We start from the raw sequence: 22,440 nt of genomic DNA on the forward strand, positions 1-22,440 counted from the left end.
AGCCAAAATAATGGACATTCTTAAGCTATACCACACAGCAACTCACTGGAGAAGTCAAGGTCAACGAGGCAGTGGCTGCTGTCACCTCTGGGAGGAGGGCTGCTCCTCACAGAGCTGGCATTATCCGCTGGCTGAGCCCAGCCTGCCCTCAGCGTGGCTCCTGCAGTTAAATACCAGCTGCTCACTGGGCACCAGGCTGCGTTTTGTTCCCACTGACAGGGAGGGAAACATGAATAAGTGCCTCACCAGTAGTTCCCAAGCTGTTTGGGGAAAGGATCTTGTTAATTCTGACTCTGGGCTCCTAATGGCAGAAGCTGTTCCGTGTCTGTGTCTTGTTCAGCAGGAGCACGGTGCTGGTGCTCAAGCAGAAGTCTGGAGTAATTTGCCCTTAGCACAGTAACATGTGCTCCTACAGCACAGTAAAATAACCATAACTCATGCCAGACTAAAAGCCCTATCACTGCTCTGTGTAAATTATACAGAAGTCAACTCTTGGAGGTCCCTCTGAGCTCAGCTCACAGCAATACACAAGGTTAACTCAAGCAGATCTTCTGTGTATTACCAGCAAAGACCATCAGCGTGTCTGCTGTAACACTTACTGCCAGCTACCAAAAGATCACCCACAACAAAGGCACTACAACCAAGTCCCATCTGTGTGAGCTCTGGATCTTTTTAACAAATCCATGCATCTCCTCCAGATCCCAGGAGCTTGTTGAGGTTGTGGAAGCAGCCCTGGGTGATTACAAAAGAATATCAACATGCATCAGCCTCTGGGCAAAAAATATCCTGGGTGTCACCACAGAGGCTGAGTAATGTTTGACTGGACTTTTAAATGCTGAAAAAGTAAAACTAGCAACCACAAATCCATGGTGTGATATACTGTGAGGTAAAAACAACTTAAAACAAGTTCTCAGTGTCACACAAATGCAACTAAAAAATTTGCAATGGTCAGGTATCAGCCCCAGGACTACCTACAAGTTTTGCAGCAAGGATGCTTTATCAAATCATCAGAGTTGACAACACATTAGGTAGCAGCTCCTACCTCTCCTAACAATGCAATCTGATCAATCCTCTCAAAATTTCTGATAGTGCCATAGTACAATTAACTCTAATCCAACATCAAAGAAAATTCACACAAGGCCTTGGTACTGAGGTTAAAGTTGTGCTCAAGCAATAGTGCAGATTGCTTTTAAACTTGTTGTCAACTCTTTGGCATCTTGTGTAATACCAGAAAACAAAGACACGGGGCTTAAAGACACAAGCAAACAGCTCACATCTCTCTCAAACCTCAAACTTCCTCTTACCCAAGATCCACCCAGGAATCTCCTCTCCACTGAAGCTGCCTACGTGCACAGAGGTGCATTTCCCTGCCTCCATCCCAGCCTGAGTGGTGTAACAAACATCCCTCATCCTCAAGGATCTGATCCTGCACTAACGTGCTCTGCACCACAGCCCCTGGCAGCTCACGCTTCAGGAGAGAATTTTGAACAGCACAAGCTGTAACACCTTTGCCTGTGCCCATTTGTTTCCTCTCTGTTGTCCACAAACAACCATCTCAGCCTGTTTTTTAGCTGATTTTAGTGTCTTTAACTGCTTGATTACCAGAGAGGAACAAAAGAGATTTCCTGCATATGGGGACACTTGGATGGCCCTCACTCTCAGGTGGGTCAAGCCTCTGAGTAAAATCCCTGAGGGAACCTCATGTGGATGGTCACTTAGGGATAATGGACATGCTTTTAGACAAGGCATATTTTTAAAGAAGTGACTGGCAGAGTGCACTGCATAGGAATGGAGAGAATACACCCTGACACACACACCCCTCTCACTCCCACCTTATTCACAGAATTGCAGCATCTTAGACTGGTTTGGGTTGGAAGGCACCTTGAAGAACCCAGTTTCAACCCCCCTGCCATGGACAGGGACACCTTCCACTAGGCCAGGCTGCTCAGAGTCCCATCCAGCCTGCCCTGGACCACCTCCAGGGACAGAGAGTCCACAACCTCTCTGGACAAAAACTATTCTCAGTGAGAAGTCTATAAACTGCAGAAAGGAGCCAGAAGGCCAACTCAGCTCTTTGAAATCAGCTCTTCTCTTGGGCTGCCAGCCATGCAATGTAATGCTGTTCCTCCAGAGCTTGTATACATTACCTCCTCATGCAACACACAGCTGCAAAGCCAGCCAGTGACCAGCAAACCAATATCTGCTGGGCCTCACTGTGCAGTCCACAGCCTTCCCTGGCACAGCACTGTGGCTGCCTGTTTGGCAAGAGGTTTGACATTCTTCAGCCATGAACATTAAGGAAATCAGAAGAAGGTTGTGAGCTTGAGATGTGGTCAGCCCTGGTGTGCCAGGAGTCTGGCTGGGGACAGGAGCTTTTGCTTTTAGAGGCTGCTTGTTTTAATGATGTGGGAAATTCTCAGGCATCCAAAGGAAATGAGATCCTGCAGCAAAACAGCAGTACTGGAGTCTAGTTAATAGGGTTGTCTTGCACAGCTATGTGGGTGACTGTGCTCCCATTGCCAAGGAACTGCTCTGGCAAGGCTGGGTTTTGGACAGAAAAGCACTCCTTTCTCCGAGCCCCTGGAGAGGACCCAACTCTCCTCTGCAGTGGGAATTGGGGAACTGGGGAAGGGGGGAGGGAACTGACTTAAAAACGGAGGATAGACCAGAAAGATCTGCAAGGCAGAGTGCCTCAAAGACTCACATTCAGGTGAACAGAGAAGTAAATGGTCTCACTACAGCAATGAAGATGCTGTGTGACTGCAGATCCCCTGGGCCTGGATTGATCTTGGCCCCGGGAATCACTCCCTGCCCACCACAGCACTGAGATTTCCCCTCCATGAGATTTCCCCTCCTCTTTGACATTGACCAACTGCTTTTGACACTCAGACTCAAACAACAGCATCACCATGATCACCATTACTTAGTGATGATCAGGAGCGTGACAACTGCAAGGTAAAAAATAAAACCCAAACAGGAACTCGCTTACTGTGTTTGTTTTTCTTCTCTGGCAGAGGTGGCGGCTTTTCTGGGTCACTGTTCGAATCTGGAGCAGCAAAATCAGCAATGAATTCCACTGGTGCTGAAGAGTTTCCTTGCTGGAAAGGCAGAACAGCAGCAAAGGGCGTGAAGGGCATGGAGGGGACAACCACGGCGTTGTGCAGGTCGTCCTCGGAGATGTTGTCGTACTGGGACGGGTGCCTCTCGTAGGACACCCTGCAGCCCGAGCCATCCGAGGTCTGGGAGGCTGCACTCCTCCTCTTCTTCTCTGGCAAAGCTGGGGGAGTCTCTGTTGGCTGCGCTGCTCCTGAGAGGTTGCAGAATTCCAGTGGAGGAGAGGTGCCCTGCGGGAGCTGGAAAGCGTGTCCATGGAAAGGGGAGCCGGACTCGCCCAAGGACTCTGGCAATGGGCTGAGGACACTGGGCCCCTGAGGAGGTATCTGATCAGTGTTGGAGAGGTCCTGCTGCAGGAATTCATAGTCTGGATCATAGTGATCTGATTGATCTGGGTGAACAGAGGATGATGGATTAGTTTCTCTCTTTTACTGTTTAGCCCTTCTCAGTTCTGTCCCTCCCATTCTATCAGTTAATTAATCAGCTCATTTTAATCAGAGTGGAACTTCCTTGCAGCTGGGACCATCTTTTTACACCTTCTGTAACATCGAGACTTCATACAACTCATAATTAATTCTTTACACTAGCAAACAACAACAGAAATTCAATAGGCAGAACATCTGCAGACATAATTTGTCTGATATTTATATTTTTATTTTCTTTCCTAGCATGTAGAAACCACACTGCTTTAGTCTACCAGGACTGTAATTTCTGCAGACAGGCCTGAAATGAAGAAAACATTCCACTTGAGAGCTGAATTGAGTTTGAGAACCATCACCTACAGCAAGGCAAACACATTCCCCTGGGTTTTTTCCTCTCTGACAGAACAGCTCTGCACTGAACTGCCTGCAGCAACTCCCAGACAGCAGCTGCACGTGCAGTGCATTTCCTACATCACCTCCTGCAGCCCAGCTGCCAGGGCACAGGGCAGGGCCCCAGCAGCCCCTCTTACCCAGGGTTTCACAGCTTGTGTTGCGGGAGCACTGCCCGCTGTCGCGGTCCAGAGAGGAGAGCTGCTCGTCAGACTTGCTCAGTTTGCCAATGCTGCTGCACGGAGAGAGCCGAGGAGACTCCCCCCCATAGGAGTGGCTTCCACCTGACAGCCTCCTCTGGGCATAGCAGTCAACATCAAAATCCTTCAGGACAAAAATAAAACAATAAAAAACATCAAATCACCATCACTCCCGGCAGCTCGCTAGTGAGGAGCAAACACCTCCCAAGAGGGGAGAGGATCAGTGCTGCTGGCCCTCTCTAAGCTCAGAGAGAACACAGAAACTCTCTGATGTGGTAAACAGCCCATGCCAGGGAGCTCTGGCCCACACTGGACCCTACAGATGCTGAGAAGATGACCAAGCTCTTCACAGCTACGTGTGTCTGATGACTGCTTGTCACGACACTGAGACAAGGGAATGACACTGCAAGACCTCTCATGACATACCTGGGCCTTTAGCAAATACTTGGTTACCTCAGGTGCATGCAAAGGGAAAATAAATTACAGTGAGATACAACTTTGTGAGCCTATGGTCCCATTTCAGAAATTACATCAAGCTTATTAAGCTGTGAGTGAACCCCTCACTATTCCCAGTCTGTCAGAACAACCTTAGTGTGACTGTAGTTTCAATTGAAGAACGGCCACAGCTTTATCTGAGTCAGCCAAATTACTGCAGAGGCTCCCTAAGCCAGAGCTGAGGCTTTGGGGATGAGGACAAGATTTGATTTTTGTGCAATTTGATATGATTCAGGTCCTCACTGCTGAGCTAATAAGTTCCTGAATGGGTAAAGAAACCCAGCCATTTACAACCTCATAAACCCCAGACAAGCACAAGAAATGGAATGTGATTAACACACATACAACTTTCCCATTTTTCTACCAGAAAATGTACAAATTCCCCCAAAGCACCAGGAGCGGTCAGAGCAGCAGCTCAAAGTACTGCTTGAGTTAAAAGATGTTTTAAATTGTGACTGGATGAAGACAGTCTGACCTCACTCAGAGTAAACCCTGGTGAGATCTCAGGGAGCTCAGCCAGCTGCTGTCCCCTGATCTGTTGGACATGGCAACACTCAGCCCCTCCCATCCTCACACTCTGCTACCCCTCAAGGCAACAAAGTTTGTAGCAAATTTGTTAATTAAACACAACAACACTGTAAAAAAAATAAAAATTAAGCTGTCCACATTATTTACGACACTGCTGTTGCTGCCACTGCCACTCCCACTGCAGGCTGCCTGTGCTGCTTGGGACAAGCAGGGACCTGCAGCTCTCAGCATCTCCCTGAGCTTTTCCCCCAGCTCACAGCACGTTTCCCTTGGCTCTCACAAAGGGGGTGTGCCATTACCTGTCTGTTGATCCCAACAGGTAAACTGGACCCACTGGTAGCTCTGCTCATGGGGGCCACAACAGCCACTCTGGTGGGGGAAGGCGCCGACTGACGTTTTTTAGGGGGCAGTGCTGGTGGAGGGCTGCAAGACACAACAGGAATTGATGTTTCCACCACTCTTCCAGAAAAAAAAAAAAAAAAAAGATTTTTAGAGGCTTCACAAGATGTTTTCCAGAAAGGTTTTGTCAGCCAGGAGCTATTCAGCAAAATGTATCCACTAAAAATATAGATTTAAGAATACTCTCACAGGTAAGGCCCTGTTAAGTGATTTATTTTTTAAGGCTGGTATTTCTCAAACAAAAACAAATGCTGTTGTAAAAAGTATTTTTAATGGAGCTAATTAGCATGGTAATTATTTCTTAATACAAGCAGTGAAAATCCAAATTAAATGTTTTTGGTTGACCCAAATATTGTTTCCATTCACAGAAGCCCCTCCCCCTCCTCAAACCTTACAGATCTGAAAAATTTTCAGATCAAAGTTTCACAGATTTACAGGACAGGAAAATTATCTTTTTTGGTCTCTGCTTTCTTGGTGAACTTCAGGGAACAAAAGGGTCAGATCTGCTCTCACTGTGCACTGTGAGGGCCCCCTGCTTTGGCATGAATCTGTGTCAGACCCACATTTACAGTAATTTGTGAGAGTTTAACCCTTTGACTTTTAGTTTTTGCTTCTAATGACACGTAATTCTGGTAGTCATCAAGCCTGAGAAGTTCCCAAGAGCAAACATAGTCTGTTCTTGGAACATACCACGAAATTTTTATATAACCTTTGAGACTTCATAAAATACACAGAAATGTGATTCTTTTTGTCAGCCACAGCCCTCGATGCTGCATTTTCAAATTACCACAACACGTATATTTCACACCAGCCATTAACACCAGTACTAGAGAAGAAAAACAACACACACACACACACACACACACACACACACACACACAAACCTGCAAATTGGGGGTTTTCTCTTCCTTCTCAAAATAGAACACAGAAACTTTCATGTGGTTACTCTTAGAACAGGGTAAGAACAACTTAGCACAAGGGTTTTTTTTCACACATACTTGGCTTTCACTCTTAAGCTGACAGGCAAAGCTGAACAACCTGGCTGTGCAGGACAGATTGGTAACTGCCCCCTGAGGTTAAAGGAACATTTCCCATGGGATACAACAGCCCAAGACACTTGCACAGTGTGGAAATCACACAGTTTTATGTGAGGTTTCTACAGATTTATGTGATGCCTCTCATGTGTGGATATCAAGGCAGGGCACTATCCTCACATAAAAAACAAGGGAAGGAAAAGACACTAAAAAAAATAAGAGACACAACACAAAGCAAAGTCCAGGAGCAGGGAAAAATTGCTCTGGAGGACTGGAAATTCAAAAGCAACACTAACCCTCCTCTATTGTGCAGATTTTGCAAGATTGTTTAAAAACCAACAGGCTGTTAAGAGGCACTGGTGCTCTTTGGTCAGCTGGCTGGGCAGAATTACCTGTTCTCTGCCACACGAATGCTGGGCAGAGGGGGTTTGGGAGGTGCAACTTCTTCATCCATGGAGTCAGTCAGCAGCTCGTTGGATTGAGTCATATTTGTTGTTTTGTTGAGGATCTCCATTTCTCGGTCTGTAAGGGGAAGTTCTGAAGGGCTGCAACATGCAAAACACAGATTGTAGATCATAAACCACAGCTGGAACACAGCCCTGACAGATTCAAACCTATTTTAAATCATGTGCTATCAGACAGACACCTAGAGAAGGCAGAATTTGCATCTGCAGGTGGAATTCCATGTATATGCAGAGCTCAGTGTGCATGTGACTCAAAAGGTTGTTTCACTGCCAGATTTTGGTGTCTTTCCTATCATAGCATATTTTCTTTTAGTGATCCTACTGAAATGGATGGGGGCTACATAAAGAACACTACACAACCCCCCTGTGAAGAACAGCTGAATGATTTAACTGTCAGCAGTCAGAAACCATCCCTTCTATATCAGTCCTGCCCACAGAAGAAATCAGTGACCCACCTGTCAGATTTACATGCTGGTAAACTGGGTTTAACTGGGCTTGTGGGAGAGGGATGCTCCTGCTTTTCAATCGTGAGTCTGACCAGCTCCTGATGGATGGAGAGAAGAAAAAGAATAATCACTATTTGCTGAATGCTGCACTCAAACATCCCAGAACACAAAGAGATGCTCCTGCAGTAAACTTTTGGTTATGGTTTAATGATGGTGTGGACAAAGAGAGAGAGCTGAGCTGGGTTTAAGTCTGGTCCAGAGCCACACAAATGATGCAGAACAGCTGCTAAGGAGCAGCCTGCACCCAGAGGAAGTTTTGGCAGTATTTGAGTGAAGTTCATTACCCTGACTGGATGGGGATTCTGCACAAACCCATATGTGTGTCTTTTTGCTATGCTTCCTCTTTTCTCTGTCTCACAAATGTGTTCCAGTCCACACAACACCCTAGATAATGGTAAATTTGCTTTACATTCATAAATCTAAGTACAAAACATTCTTACCCAGTGGAGTACTTCATCTAGCCAAAACCAACATTAAATAATTGCTTTCTATTTTATAAATAAGAATGTATTTGTTTCAAAAAGCAAGTTTTCTGTAAAATGCCCAACCAAAAATTAAACAGAGAACACCTTCATTAAAAGGCCTGCTTCCCCTGAAGCCATCTTTTAACACATTAGCAATAGAAGACTTAATCATTCAAGAAGCTACTGTAGTGTATCTGTTATAGGCAGATAAGGCTCTGGATAAAGAGATAAAGGCATGATAATCCTGAACTCTAAGTCTGCCAGCAGTCAAAGCAACAATCATTCAAGCCAGAAAGACAGAGAGAACATTTAATGGATGTCTGACAAAGAGATCTCCTGCTCACAGATACAAACACATGCCCCTCTTACAGGCAGGCTGGAAAACTGGCAGTGCTTCCTGCCACTATTGGCTTCCCAGCATATTACACAAAGGAAACTGTAAGGGATCAATTTTAATTTTATTTATTTTAAAGCAGCCTGAAGTACAGTGTCATCATTCCGGTTTCATCTTTGTGTCCTTGTCTGTGGAGCTTGGAAACAACTGGCATTGCTCCCTCAGTGCAGTAGCTGGGATGTCATTGCCATCATCCCTCTGAGCAAGGAAAATACTCCAGTTCTGGCACTTTAACATAAGGCTCTGCTGAAAGCTGAAATTCCACGGGTTAACACACACACAACAAGAAGAATAAAGTGCAAACACCACCCAAGAGTCCACCAGCTGACTCAGGACTCCATGCTCTACTTACACTCCTGGTGCTCAAACAGAACATACCCAGTGTTACCCAAAAACTCAGCTCTGCACAAGCTGTCCTGGAACATCCCCCACAGGGGGGAGGAAGAGGGAGCACAAACAGATGTCCATGGGGACTAAAACTATGAAGATGTCCCTGCTGGGACACAGAGCCTTGGTGAGGAACAGTCTGTTCTGAGAAGTGCCCTCATGAGTAACATCACTTGACTCTTGGCTGCATTTGGCACAATGGGGCTGAGTGATGACTCAATGGATTGCCACCTTTCTGCCCTCTGGACAAAATTCCACTGCTGAAAAGGTTTTTGGAGACCCTCATGCACTTTAACAGACTCAGGGGTGGATCCTGTTGGACCCTGTGGGCCTCTGGGGTAGTGGCCAGCGAGGACTGGCAGGAGCACAATGGGAAATAAAATCTATGGGCATTCAAACCAAAAGCCAAAATACTCCTTAAACATCCCCCTGAGAAGGCTATGGAAAGGAAAATGTAATGTTTTCTTTTCCTGACCTTTCTTTACCACCTTAAACCAAAGGCAGGCCAACAGTGCAGACTGTGGTGGTGGCTGTGCCACAGCAGCACTGAGGAGCCCTGGATACTCAGGGCTGAAGTTTTCCTATTTTGCCAGACATAATGGACACACAATTCTCTTCCACATGGGAATGTAGGTTAAAATGGGAGAAAACCAATTCAATTTGGCTCAAAACAATCTTCAGAATTATTCAAACCATTGGGACTGGGGGAAAAAAACCCAAGCACCTTCCAGTGGAGACACCAAGGGATGACTGCAATGACTGAGAGGATCACTTTCCCTTCCAACTTTGACAAACATCACCAGGCCCTCAATGTTTCTCCTCTGCTATCCCCAGATGAGAACTAGCATTTGGAAATCAAGCCAAAATCTTTAACATACACACAGAGGTAATGTGCACACAACTGAGCCAGATGCACATTATGCTACTCCTTATCAGTAAGGAGATTCCTGCAGCAGTAATTAGAGATAATTAAAGCCTCTCTCCAAACTATGCTACTTCAGCAAGCTGAAAATTCCACAATGAGATGGATTTTTGAGAAGTTATATAATCAAAGCAAGGATTTTTTTTTCCTGCCTAGCAAAGCCCTAAAACCTAAGATCAAAATATCAAGTAACAGAGGTGAACAAGTGTCTCCTTTGTGTTTAATTCTGAAAATAAAGAAGTAAGCATTGAAATGTGGAAGTGGATCTTGTGTGATCTGCCAGAAAAACAAAACAGGCTCTGCTGTGGAGAGAAGTGCCCATCTTCTCAGTTCTGCTTCCACCAAACGTGGCTTGGCCTCTCTAAAACAAACCCTGTTCCTTGGCTGTGCAGGAGGTGAAAGCATGCTGCTTCCACATGCTGACCTCTTGATGGGCAAATACTCTCCCACCTCCCCAGACAGACACACATCTGCTCTAAGGCTGACCAGACGTGAGCCAGCTCCAACTGGAAGGCCAAAATAACTCGGTCTAAAAACAAAGCAGAGACTGATATAGCCGTGGTGCTGAGCAGGGCTCAGGCTCAGCACTGCATGGACATGTCCATGCTGCTCCCAGTCTGGGCTGGCTCATCAACAGACATCCAAGACCTTTTCAATCTCCCCATCTGCAGAGGACGCAGCTCTGGCTGAAAGGCAACAGGTACCCAGGGTTTAAAAATTGCTTGAAGTTAAAGAAGAACTCCCAAGTTGTGTGTCCAAGTCTCCTGCAATGAGACCACACAGCTCTGTTCCAGATCTGGGGATAACACATCTCTCCCTGGGACTGGGCAGATTCAGTCAGTGATACCTCACCATTTCTGGGGAATTACAGCACAGATTTTCACATTCTCCAAATTGCTGCTGAATTCCAGACTAACAGCAGCTGAGATTTTAGGCTAAACTCTTTTCCTCTCTCCTGCTGTGCAAATTTAAGACCAGCTTTACTTTTAAAATGTGTAGCTTAAAGTTAAAGAGCATATTGTGCAAAATAATCCTAGAAAATCCATCTTCTTTAGGTGCTAGAAATGATTTGTTTCAAAGATATTTATTTAAAAGGCTCATAAAGTAATAGCAGATTTTAGTATCTGTGTTTGAGTAACATTAAAGAGCTATCCAGATGATGCAGACACCAAACCAAGAGGCCTGAAAATGTGAGTCAAAGCCTGGGAGATCCACTTCATTTTTACATTTGGCTCCACTTAATAAAACTGATTCTGAATACAGTGAAAGGTTCCTGATACATAACTCCAGGTGAAGCACCTGCTGCAGTTCTTAAATTCTATCCCAACATTCCTTGTGTAGTTGATTTAAACATTCCCCTTTAAATCCAGCCTTGCTCTTCAAAGAGATTTAACTTCCTCTACAGTTTCCAAAATGAAATTCCCAGGAGATAAAACAGTCTGTCCACTGGTGCCCTAAGCCTAGATCAACCAAACTTTTACCAACAGTGCTGGGGCAGGTGAGAGATCAGCCCAGAGACAGCCTGGGACACAGAAATAATGGGCACAAGAACCTTCCCAGGGAGGCAGGAGGAAAGCCCACAGCTTTTCCAGGGTGGAACAGGGAGGGAATGCTTCAAGCAGGTCTGACAATGGATACAAAGGTTCCTGTTAAACGTTTCCATTAGCAATGTAAAACTAATCTCCAGAAAACTGAGTTTAGCTCATCACCTGTTCCACACCCTAATCCAGCTGCTTAGAATGGTGATGTATCACTGACAAATCCCTTGAAATTCCTCTTAGAAGATGGAGCTGGAGTCTTTCATTCTCTGTGGGCATTGACAGGGAGCATTTTCATTTTATTTTGCTGAGACAGAAAATGTGCAAACCACGTCTTGTAATCTGCATGGGAGACTGGGAATGACTTGCTGAAATTTTAATGCAATACTGAAGAAAGATCCATTTCTTCTTCCAATTCATCCAAATGCCAGGTGAGCATGCCAGAAGTTCACATTCAGAGCCAAACTGTGCTAGTCTTTAACCAGCACTCCAAAGAGGAACATTTAACTTATGGAACAGTTGATTTAAGGGGTAGTTTACTGAAAGCAGAAACAGGATCTTCATATTTTACCTGCACTTAAAAACCTAGAATAAATTAACCAGAAGAGGTCTAGCTTACACTACAAGAGGTCTAGTTTACCTGGACCTCTTCTAAAACACATTATTATATGCTCTTTATAATAAAATTTACAATGTCTCACGTACCTTGACTCCATCCAGAACAGCTTTTATGACATCCTTCACTGTTGTCACCATCTCCTTGTCCTCTGAATTCACCCCCTCCAGCATCACCTGGTCAGACCAGCGGATGAGGTTGGCCAGGCTCTGGTACACTCTGCTGTAGCAGGATGAGATGGCAGAACTGCACAGCAGGAGAGGGAGCAGTTGAGGGGAAAAAAGAGAACAAAAAGAAATTTTGGAGATGTTATCAAATGTTAGGAGAGTGAGTTTCACACCGTGCATTTCACTGCTTTGCTCCCTGACACTCAGAATTTGTGTTGAGCAGGTGACAAAGCCCAGGCTGCTCCTCCAGGGCAGCTGCTCTCCCGTTCTCTAGCACCCAATGAAGACAGTTTGAAGGTACAAACCACCAACAGCTCATTCCCAAGTATCAAAAGGAATTATCTAGGATTCAGGTTAACACAGCAATGCTATTTAAAAAAAAAAAAAGTTTCCATCTTAATTTATAGGTCCATCCTATGCTTTAGTGTTGAACATAAGTATTCAAGCCCTACATTTAAGTTTAAGCTATATTGTTTCAGTATTATCCTTCTTCCTTATTAGTTCTCCCCAAAACCATGTTGGACCACTGAGAGCTGACTCTGTTCATTCCTTTACAAATCACTGCCTCACTGTTTATAATGCCTGAAAACATGTAATTAAAATTACTTCTTTAGAGAAACTGAACTGAATGAATTTCAGGTTTGAAAGAGGAAGGGTGTTGCTTTGTTTTGTTTTTAATGAGAAACAGAATTGAATCTATTGTTCTGAAGGGGAAAAAAAAAGAGTTTTGGAAGGATGACAACTTTAAATAAAAGTTAACTGTAACAACAGTGCTCCCAGGCATTTTCCTGGCCATTCTGAAAACACTGACTTCATTACTAAACAAGGTGTGTTAACAGCACTGCTGATGGCAACGCTTCAGCAATTCTTTGTCACGTTAAATCAATTTCAAACTGCATCAAAACCATAAACAGATAAGAGAAGGTGTAATCTTGCAATCATTACTGATACAAGTTGTTCCAAATCTTCCCATTTCTCTCTGGTATCCATTCTGCACTGGCTTAACTCCAGTAACTTCATTATCTGTGAGAAAAGAACCAAGCCCACGAGCTCCAATGAGTTTATTTAGGTGAATGAGGTTTGCAGGACTCGGGAAAGAACTACTGTCAAGTTTCAACAAACAATGGCAAGGACTTGATTGTTTGGTTGTTGTTTGGGTTTTTTTTAAGGTTTGTTGCTTGCCATTTGTTCTCATTTCAAATGAAATTAGCCTGGTAGAAGATATTTCCTAAACAGGGCCCTGCCTCATCTCTTTCTAAGGCTTTGATTTCTTTGCCATTAATCTTCAGTCTGCTTCCTTCTAAAGAGGCAGTAATTGAAAGCCCATTTTGTGCAAGATTTAATTACTCTTTTCCTTGATGCAAATGCTTCCCCTAAAGCAAAAAGAAGTCCAACAAAAATTGTAGGGCTTTCTTCATCACTGACACAAGTCTTGCTCACTTTTCTTGCCATCAGAGTCACCCCTTTGTGTCCTCCCACTAAAGTACACAAATAGGGAGAGAAGGACACGGCTTTTTGAGAAAGCCAGAGCCCCTTTTGGGTTTTTTGGGATGCTAAGCAAGGCACGGCATGGGCATGGGATCAGGATCTGTGCTTTAATGCATAGTGATTCCAGAAAGAGATTTACCACTGTGCAGAGGACATTCCCATTCCAACAGATTTGCTCACTATGGTTCAATGGATCCAACCTCAACTGGATCTCACCTGTCCCAGGCACAGGTCTGATACTCACCCCCATCTCCTCCTTCCTTTTGCCAGGAGCAGCCCTGGCCTCAGCACTGGGGCCAAACACAACTGAGCATCTCTGTTTGCAAAGTATTTGGCACCCAGTGCTACCCCAACTACATTAAAAACCTTCCCTGTGCCAGCACTGAAATAAGCATCTCGAAAGAAAAAAAAAAATTGGAGATATTGAATGGGAAAACAAACAGGAACAGCACAAAACTGGCAGGATTTCAGGAACCAAACACCTGCATTTGTCTGCTTAGTTCTATGCTTTTCTCTGTGTTAACTTTGCCCTTTCAGTATTATTCAACAATGTTTGTTTGTTTTCTGTAAATCAATTGCTCCAGCATCCATGGGATGAACACCAACAATATCTCTGTGGCTTGGCAACACCACAAATTCTTATAAACCATGCTGAGCTTGGCTTTGGCAAATTTCTGCTTCTTTCCTGGCTTCAAACCCACTGCCTAACTGGTAAAAATGTAATACGCATAATCTGTTAAAACATAAAACAATAATCTGTTGAGTGAGGCAGGAATGAACTTGGACTGGTTAATCTGCTGAAGTACATCTATTTACTTCTGTATCTGATCCAGCAAAATCCAAAAAAAGCAGTTAAGAGTGCAGGCTCAGACTTCTGTAATATCAGGGTGGATAAACAGAGCACAAAAAAGGATTACTCGGAAGATAAACTCTTTTTTTAGGTGAAGCTATTGGATTTGTTAGCTTTTAGGATACCACCATGGACTGCAGAAACAGGAATAGCATCTGAAGAGAATGTCCCTCTGGAAAACAATAAATTTCCAAGTTTATGCTAAGAACCATCCCTTCTTCCACTCTGAAAGCAGCCTGATTTGCTTTATCTTTCCATGGCATGAGCTTCTTCACAGCAGGGAATCTGCTTTTAAATGATGTCTGAAAACCACCACGTAATTAGTAAAACCAGGAATCACTTAACCAGCTTCTCCTGTGATGTGGTTCCTCAGATAAAGCAGGAGCCTGCTGGTCTGTCATGGTCCCAAAATCCAAGAAGGAAACTCACCTCTGCTGGATGCGTGGGTCAGTTTGCACCAAGGGCAGGATGGCTTCCAGCACTTTACTTGCTGAGCCTGGCAGCATCTCCAGTACTTTGTTATCAATTGCCATTTTGTCCACAATAGTCTTAAAGTAGCGCAATGCACTGACAACCTCCTTCTCCTTCTCCTCTAGCCATGATACATTCTGAAGAGGAGGGAAGAAAAGGAGAGATTTGTTAAAACTTCAGTATTTTTAAGGGTAGGGTTCCTTTAACAAACCCAAAGTTTGGTGACACTGAGGTGTGTTCCAGGAGGAGTGGAAAAACCTCCTTTTACCACAAACACTTTTAAATTTAATTACTACTCTTTCAAAGGAATAGTCAGTGCAAGATTACACCCCCACTTTAGCCTTCAGAATTACCTGCATTCCAAACGGAAGGCTGATCTTGATCAGTTTTAGGCTAAGATTAGCACCACTGATGACATCAAGGACACTGCTTTGAAACCCATACCCTAAACTGGGACAGTGAAAGAAAAAACATTTCCCAGAATGGTTTGGGTTGGAAGGGAGGACCTGAAAGCCCATCTCCACCCCCTGCCATGGGCAGGAACACCTTTCACTATCCCAGGCTGTCCAAACCCCATCCAACCTGGCCTGGGACACCTCCAGGGATGGGGCAGCCAAAGTTGCTCTGGGCAACCTTTGCCAGGGCCCTACCACCCTCACAGGGAAGAATTTATTCTTAATATCTAACCTAAACCCTGCCCTCTGTCAATTTAAAGGCAACACCCCTTGCCCAATTACTACATGTCCTTGTAAAACACATGAAAACACCCAAATAAACTCCACTCTGATGAGCCTCCAACCCAAATCATTTTGTGATGCTGCTGGAACAAGAGAACTCACACAATTTCCATGAGGACCAACTGTAAAAGCTAAGTTTTGGCATTGGTGAATGAATGTTGCAGAAGGGAGCAATTCACTGGAATAAAGCTGAGTTGTGGTCACTAATTTCTGTGCCACCACAAACACAAAAGGAAGAAATTCAGGAGTGATACATGATACCTCAATGGCATTCTGGACAGGGATATTTTTTAGAAGCTTACAACAGTATGCCTGGAGGACTTTTAATGCCACAAGTAGTTTCTAAGTGAGATTTAAATTAACTACTGAACACTGCTAGAAAAGGAGCAGAGAGTTAGCAGAGTCAGATTTCATCCATTATCTCCTCTGTAAATTCAGCTTCAGGAATTAATGACCTATGGGCATTGTGTGCTCCCCATATTCTTGTCAGCTGTTAAACTGCTGCTTTTCTGCAAAATCAGGCCAGCAGCCCAAAAGGTTTTAGGAAGAATTTAAAGGCAGCACTGGTTAGTAATTTGGGGCCAGCTGTATAAAAGGGTTAGAATCCCAAGTTCCATCTAGCTCCAACTTCAGAAGTCTAAGTCCCAATCCAAGAACTGCAAACCACCCTGTCATTTTCCATCTCGTCTGGGCAGTGCCCAGAATCTGCTGCTGCTTCTCCTTTGGACAACACTTCTTGCCAGGAACCTCAAGTTCTGATCTACAGCCCACAGTGCCCTGAACTGCCTTGCTCAGGAGCAGCCTGGCAACTCACTGGGATAAAAAATGACATTTCCCATTCTGCAGGGATGTGCCCTCACCACTGCAGAGTTTATTCCAGGATACAGAATCTTAAAAACATTTAGGTTGGAAATGACCTCCAGGATCATTGAGTCCAACCATTAATCTACGGAGAGCCTCAGCCTCCTCCAAGGTTTTGCACTTCATATGAAATGATCACACATTTTAGGGACCAGAGAGTCTGTAAATTCCCTGGGTAAGTACAACCATGGTCCAGCAGTCAAAGCTCTCAAACAGAAGTGAAAAAATGCGGACTGCAGTTCCTGCTCCCATGGCTGTTTATGGGTTTCATTCAACAACTGTTTCCTGTAGAAAGGCTTGTGACTTAATAGCTTAAACACTTTCCTGGTGCACAGAAGGGATGGGCCTGACAGAGTTCAGGGCTGAGAATGACAACTGGAAACACAAATCCTTCCGCTGAGCACACCAAGGGATGTGAATCCAGCCACCGGACACTGTCTGGGACACAGCCCTTTTCTTTCTTTTTAATTTTTTTTTCCCTGCTAGTTCTTTGGGTGACATTCCCCAGGAGCACACACAGCCCTTTTCTTTCTTTTTTTACTTTTTTCCCCCTGCTAGTCCTTTGGGTGACATTCCCCAGGAGCACTTTGTAATGAATCCTCTTCCAAGGTCCAAAGGATCATACATGGGTGTGCACAGAGCCATGGAATGGTTTGGGTTGGAAGGGACCTTAAGTCTCATCTCATTCCACCCCTGCCACAGCTTCCACCAGACCAGACTGCCCCAAGTCTGTCCAACCTACCCTGGAACACTCCCAGGGATGGGGCAGCCACCCATTTCTCTTTTGGGCATTAAATGGGAAAAATTTACAACTCAGGCAAAACAGCATCTCCTCTCCACTCCCTGCCTGACACATATAGATGTTTTTGGATGATTTCAGAAATTTTCCCTTCATAATCAAATTGCAAATGCATCATGTATGAGACATAACTAACCCAGAAAGGGTCACAGTGAGCTGTACAGAATACACCCAATTACAAAAGCTGGAATCATCCTTTTTTTCCTGACATTTTGGCAGTGTAAAACCTATCATAAGTCTGTATATAGCACTGAAGGACACTCTTGTTCCTACAATAGGATAAGAATCACAGACAGGGTTCAGGGGACAAAAGGAGGTTCTGAAAAGAACACCCCCAATGTTGCCTCCATCCTGATATAAAGGGGAGCAGGAGATGATGATGTTTGCATGAGCTGAGCACATCCTTCAGCTTACACATCGTGATTTTACATTAATTTTTAGTATTGCTATTTCTGCTCTACAGTGATTATCTACTTCAAGAGCACAAAAATAGCATCTTAAGTACTTAAGAGGGAGAAAAGGATGATATTTGGTTTATCAAGTGAGCCTTCTGACAGAAGATCTCCCATTTGTCTACTGATGTCTATGTTTCAGTGAGAAAACCTGGCGACAATCCAGGCACATTCTCTTCCTCACTCCCTCCACTAAAGCTAATGAGCTCACTACAGCCAACTAATTGATTAGTTGGGCAGTAGCTATTAAAATAGGTAAGGAATGAGCCAGAAATCAACAATATTTCACGGTATAAAAATGAATGCAGCTTAAATAATCATGTACAGTAATAAAAAAATATTGCAAGTGTTTTGTTTTCCAATTTAAAAAATCCCAATCTCTACATAAAAAAATATTTTAATGTCCAGCATGGCTTATTAGTAAATCCTCTTGCACTGTTTTTAGGGGAAAAATAGAAAAGCAAAAACTTCATCTATTATTAATACGCATTTGCTATAGACCACATTTTGAAAAGGGCTCTTCATTTTCTCATGAGTTTAATGTGGTCACACATCAATTTAAAGGAAGGCCACTAAATTATCTAAAGATACCATCCTGAAACATCATTTGAATTAAAAGCCTTCAAGGAGTATTCTCACTGCTGTTTTGGGGGTTTGTTTAGTTTCATTTTTAAATAGTACTCAGCAATTCAAGGTGTTGGGCTCCCTAGAAAGCATTTCCACAGCCTCCTGAGGAAAAAACCTAAACCTGGGGAAAAAACCCTCATCATCTTCCACCTGATGGGGCAAAACAGGATGAGGAAAGCTGCAGAGACTTCTTTGGGTGTTAAGCAAGCCACACAGCCTAACAAAACTTTATCTTGCTGTCTGCTCTCAGTAACTCTGCAACAACTCTCAGCAGAGATAATCTGAAAAACTCTGCATGTCTGGCACTGAGCACTGGATGAGACGTTTAACAGCTGAGAATGATGTTTAATTATCCTAAACAACCTCAACTGTTCTTAACTTCTGGCTTTGATTTTTACTTGAAAACTGACTGCAACAGTGCTGTCACAGAGAAAGGCTCCAGCTACACAATCAGGTCACAACAGGAGAGGAGATAACACAGATCAGTTTGTGACCTCATTTCTTAGAGGACCTGGAGTACATTTGGTCTGAGGAACGTTGTGCTGGATCAGCAGCTGCTCAAACACTTCTGTGTGACTCTCCCTGCTGCTGTCACCAGAGATTGAGCACATCTTTGGACCAGCTTCAAGGACGTGCTCGCCTGGGTCTGGGGTTTTTAAAAGGATCACACCCCAAAACCAGGCAGCTCTTTGGAAGCTGTGAGCACAACCCACAGGGTGTGCATGTGGGGAGGATGTGTCAGGCCATACACCACGTTCCATGATGAGAGATTTAAATGCTTGTGGAAGGAGGTCTCATCACGCACTGCAATCAACATGTCTTGATTTAATATTACACAGTGCTGGTTATAGGTAACCATAAAGTGACCCAGAGGATCCCTGAGCTGCAGAATTATGCAGAGGACAAAGTCACACACCAGATTATGATCAACTGAGTACCAGAAAGCAAGAAACCATCAGGATAACAGAACATGGCCTTTGCTTACTTTGTTCACTGACTTCTCTGGTGTTTTCACTGTCAGGTCAGCTTGCTTTCCTTTCTTGGAGGGAGTTCTCTTTATTTTTGGTGAATGAAACTTGCCCTTCAACTTCATCGTGAACGAGGAGAGATGGGAACGCTCAGAATCTAGAAAGACACAGAAAAGAATTACTGGATTAGGGCAAATATGTTGAAACCAGGGATGTGTTACAGCATTATCTGGAAGACACTTGCACCACATAAATTTACTGAGTGGAACACAATAAAGAAAACTAATAAGCTGCTGTTCTATATTATGTTTCAAACCACAACACCATCATAATTTCCTGCTTTCATCAGCCACAATATCACCATCATTTCCTGCTTTCCCTTGAAGGCAGGAACACTGCAAGGCAGAGACAGGGACATGGGACTGCTACTGCTCTGTGCCTTGGAGGGAAGAGGGAAAACACCTCTCTTCAAAGCACTTATCTCCAGAAGGTCCTGAAGTGCTTTACAAAGGAGGCAATCATCGTGCCTCTTTGGCAGATGAGTCCAGGGGATGAAGTGAGTGGTTCACAGCCCTCTGGCAGAGCAGAGCCCTCGGCTGTGGGTCAGTGCAGACAGGGCTCTGCCTGGTACTGGGACCTGGCTGCTTCAGGGTGGAGAACACAATCCCAGGTCATGCCCTTCCCAGGATGCAGCAACAATTGTGAATGTTTATCCCCATGGATAATCTGAACAAAAATGCCAGCCCTTGTCATCTGCAATGGATTTCACTTCCAATGTACCAAAAAAACCAGAGGAACCCGTTTGATACCAGGGCATCCTTCAAGGAACTGAACTGCAGAAGAGCTCAGTCCTTTTAAAAATTGTATTTTTGTTGTTTTTTGAATATCTAAAAGAAGAAGTCTCAAAGGTCTGCAATCATGCCATATGCAGACTTACCATTGAAATACATTTTTATCTGTTTAACCATGAAGCTAAATAAAACTAAGCTGCCTTGTAGAGAGCAATTTAGAAAGTATTTTGAGCAAAGAGCACTTTAATAAATGAAGGTCTGAGTTGCTCTCTAGTGACCCAGATAATTCAGCTGAAGTTACCCAACTTGTCTCTAACTACATTATGAAGAAAAGCAGACAGTTTTGCTGTATGTTTCATTTTTCTTTTAGATTATTTGAGCATTAACTCCACTGGCTGTAAGGAGTCCAGAGGACGGCCCCATGCATGCAGCACTGCAGCACCTCGTTAGCATGCAAACAGCAAAGGCTGCTGAGTCAAATCTAGCACCCAGCAGCTAAATATCACAGAGCAGAGCTGCTCCTAGTACTCAGAAATCACCTCACCACAGCCTAAAGACAGGAACCTGGCTCCCTTTAAACCTGGTTTCCTGGTAGCATGTAATGAGCACAGTGACAGCACTCTGGTGAGGTATAGGATATATATGCTATATCCTCAGAGCAAGGTTTTGCAGGCACCCTACAAATGGAAGCTGGTGAGCACTGATCCTAATCTAGGCTGGCTGCAGACCTGCTCTCCACTTACAGGAGTAAATGTTTTCCCAGGTTTTCTTTGTATCCTAAAGTCCTGTTTAGTGCTCTGAGGAGGGAGGCACTAAAAACCTTGGCCACTGCAGATAAATCCAGGCATATCAGTTGGCCTCTGAAGAATCACTTACAGCAGCTGGCACCCCAACTTAGCAACAATTTACGTCAGTGCTTTACATCCACAAGAGGATCTCCAAACCTTTAAAACCTCTCTGTCTCCACAGGGTGCTGAAGGTCACCACTGAAGAGAGTTCCTGGCTGCTGTGATAACACTCTTGAGCTCCTCCGCAGAAAATAATTTGTATTTATTCCATACCCCATATGAGAATTTCCATATTTGCAGGCATATGCATGCTTGCCATGAAAAGTCATGGCACTGAATTAATTTTTCGAGAACTGGCAAACAATTACAATAATTAATCTACAGGGAAGTAATGGTGACAGCAACAAATTGTGTCTGGCTCCTCCACAGGCGGCAGTGAGATGCAAACTGCCGGTCTCAGTAAGAAAACACTCCATGCCTACAAAACCCTTGGTCACCTACAGTGATAATTTTGCATTGCAGGGACAAGATGTTTGGAAGGGAGAAAGATTTCAAAAGATTAACATTTCCTCTTCCCCTTTCCACCAGACATCTCTATCTGCCTTCATGGGGCAAGCACGTGAATGGCTAAGTCACTGTGCCTGGGTGGTGAGGAACCTCCAAAAGGAGATGCCACCAGAGAAAGTTCCTTTTGTGCTGACAGCAAATCCTCTTCACCATCACCAGCAGCCAACCGCTGCTCCTTTGCTCTTTTTATCCTTTGGTCACACCAAACACCAAATCATTTGTGTGCCATGCTCTGAGGGGAGATAGACACACAGAGCAAGGACAGAAGCAAGTGGCTTGAGCAGAATAGGAACTGCTTAAAATAGTATTGAAGTAAACCAGCTGACATTTGCAAAAATAATAAACGTTATTGTTTGAACAGCCCTGCTAAGACCTGCTTTGAAGATCACAAATTAATGCAGCTTTTTACTGCCATGGCTTTCTGTCTACACCAAGCACTTTCCAGCTCTCATCTGCTCACAAGTTTCTGATGCATTTGCAGTTCAACAAATGAGTCACAAACCAATATTCTCTCACACTCAATTACACTTAGCACTTAAAATAGCGCTTTTCTTGTTCCAAGCACATTACAAACACATCGTTCTCATCCTTAAACAGTCAGGCCTTAACCTCCCTCTGCAGATGGGAAGCAGGCACAGAGGTGAAGCAACTTGTCTAAACAGAGCAGAGGGTGAGTCAGTGGCTCTGGTACAGCATCTCCATCACTCTGCAGGCCCTCGGCCTCTCCCCCTGTTCAGGGATCAAGCTGTGGAGCTCCTGTGATTATGTCCAGTGAATGCCAACAGAATTATTCGGCACACTGGGCTTTACAGTTTGCAAGCTGATACATCATTCAAGCATTATAACCAGAATTTGCTTTGTAATGAATCTGGATGAAGTGGTATAAAAGAGAAGTGACACTTGAGCAGGAAGGGATTCCAGCTCACAGGTGTAAGGGACCTAAGCTTTTACAGATGAAGCCTGAAACTCTCCTCCAAAGAGCACAGCTGAGCAAGACTTCC

General features: G+C 44.2%; 1 protein-coding gene across 9 annotated transcripts in view; it reads right to left on the reverse strand.

Annotated features, from left to right (window-relative positions):
- RAPGEF1 (Rap guanine nucleotide exchange factor 1) overlaps window positions 1-19,559 on the reverse strand; it is a 53,064-nt gene extending 33,505 nt beyond the window's left edge. For 4 of the 9 annotated variants that reach the window (XM_039719821.1, XM_039719819.1, XM_039719818.1 and 1 more), the window contains exons 1-8: window positions 19,311-19,559; window positions 14,808-14,986; window positions 11,963-12,119; window positions 7,502-7,590; window positions 6,975-7,127; window positions 5,449-5,572; window positions 4,067-4,250; window positions 2,990-3,505 (exon numbers count right to left, since the gene is read on the reverse strand). In XM_039719821.1, coding sequence (XP_039575755.1) covers window positions 2,990-3,505; window positions 4,067-4,250; window positions 5,449-5,572; window positions 6,975-7,127; window positions 7,502-7,590; window positions 11,963-12,119; window positions 14,808-14,986; window positions 19,311-19,544 — 1,636 coding nt within the window. In that variant the 5' untranslated portion in view covers window positions 19,545-19,559. Of the gene's footprint in view, window positions 1-2,989; window positions 3,506-4,066; window positions 4,251-5,448; window positions 5,609-6,974; window positions 7,128-7,501; window positions 7,591-11,962; window positions 12,120-14,807; window positions 14,987-19,310 lie in introns of all 9 variants that reach the window. The other 5 variants (XM_039719817.1, XM_039719813.1, XM_039719815.1 and 2 more) reach the window with 2 other exon arrangements.
- Window positions 19,560-22,440: the final 2,881 nt, after the last annotated feature.

This window comes from Passer montanus, unplaced genomic scaffold, assembly GCF_014805655.1.
Source record: "Passer montanus isolate IOZ18808 unplaced genomic scaffold, ASM1480565v1 scaffold43, whole genome shotgun sequence".
Lineage (NCBI taxonomy): Eukaryota > Metazoa > Chordata > Aves > Passeriformes > Passeridae > Passer > Passer montanus.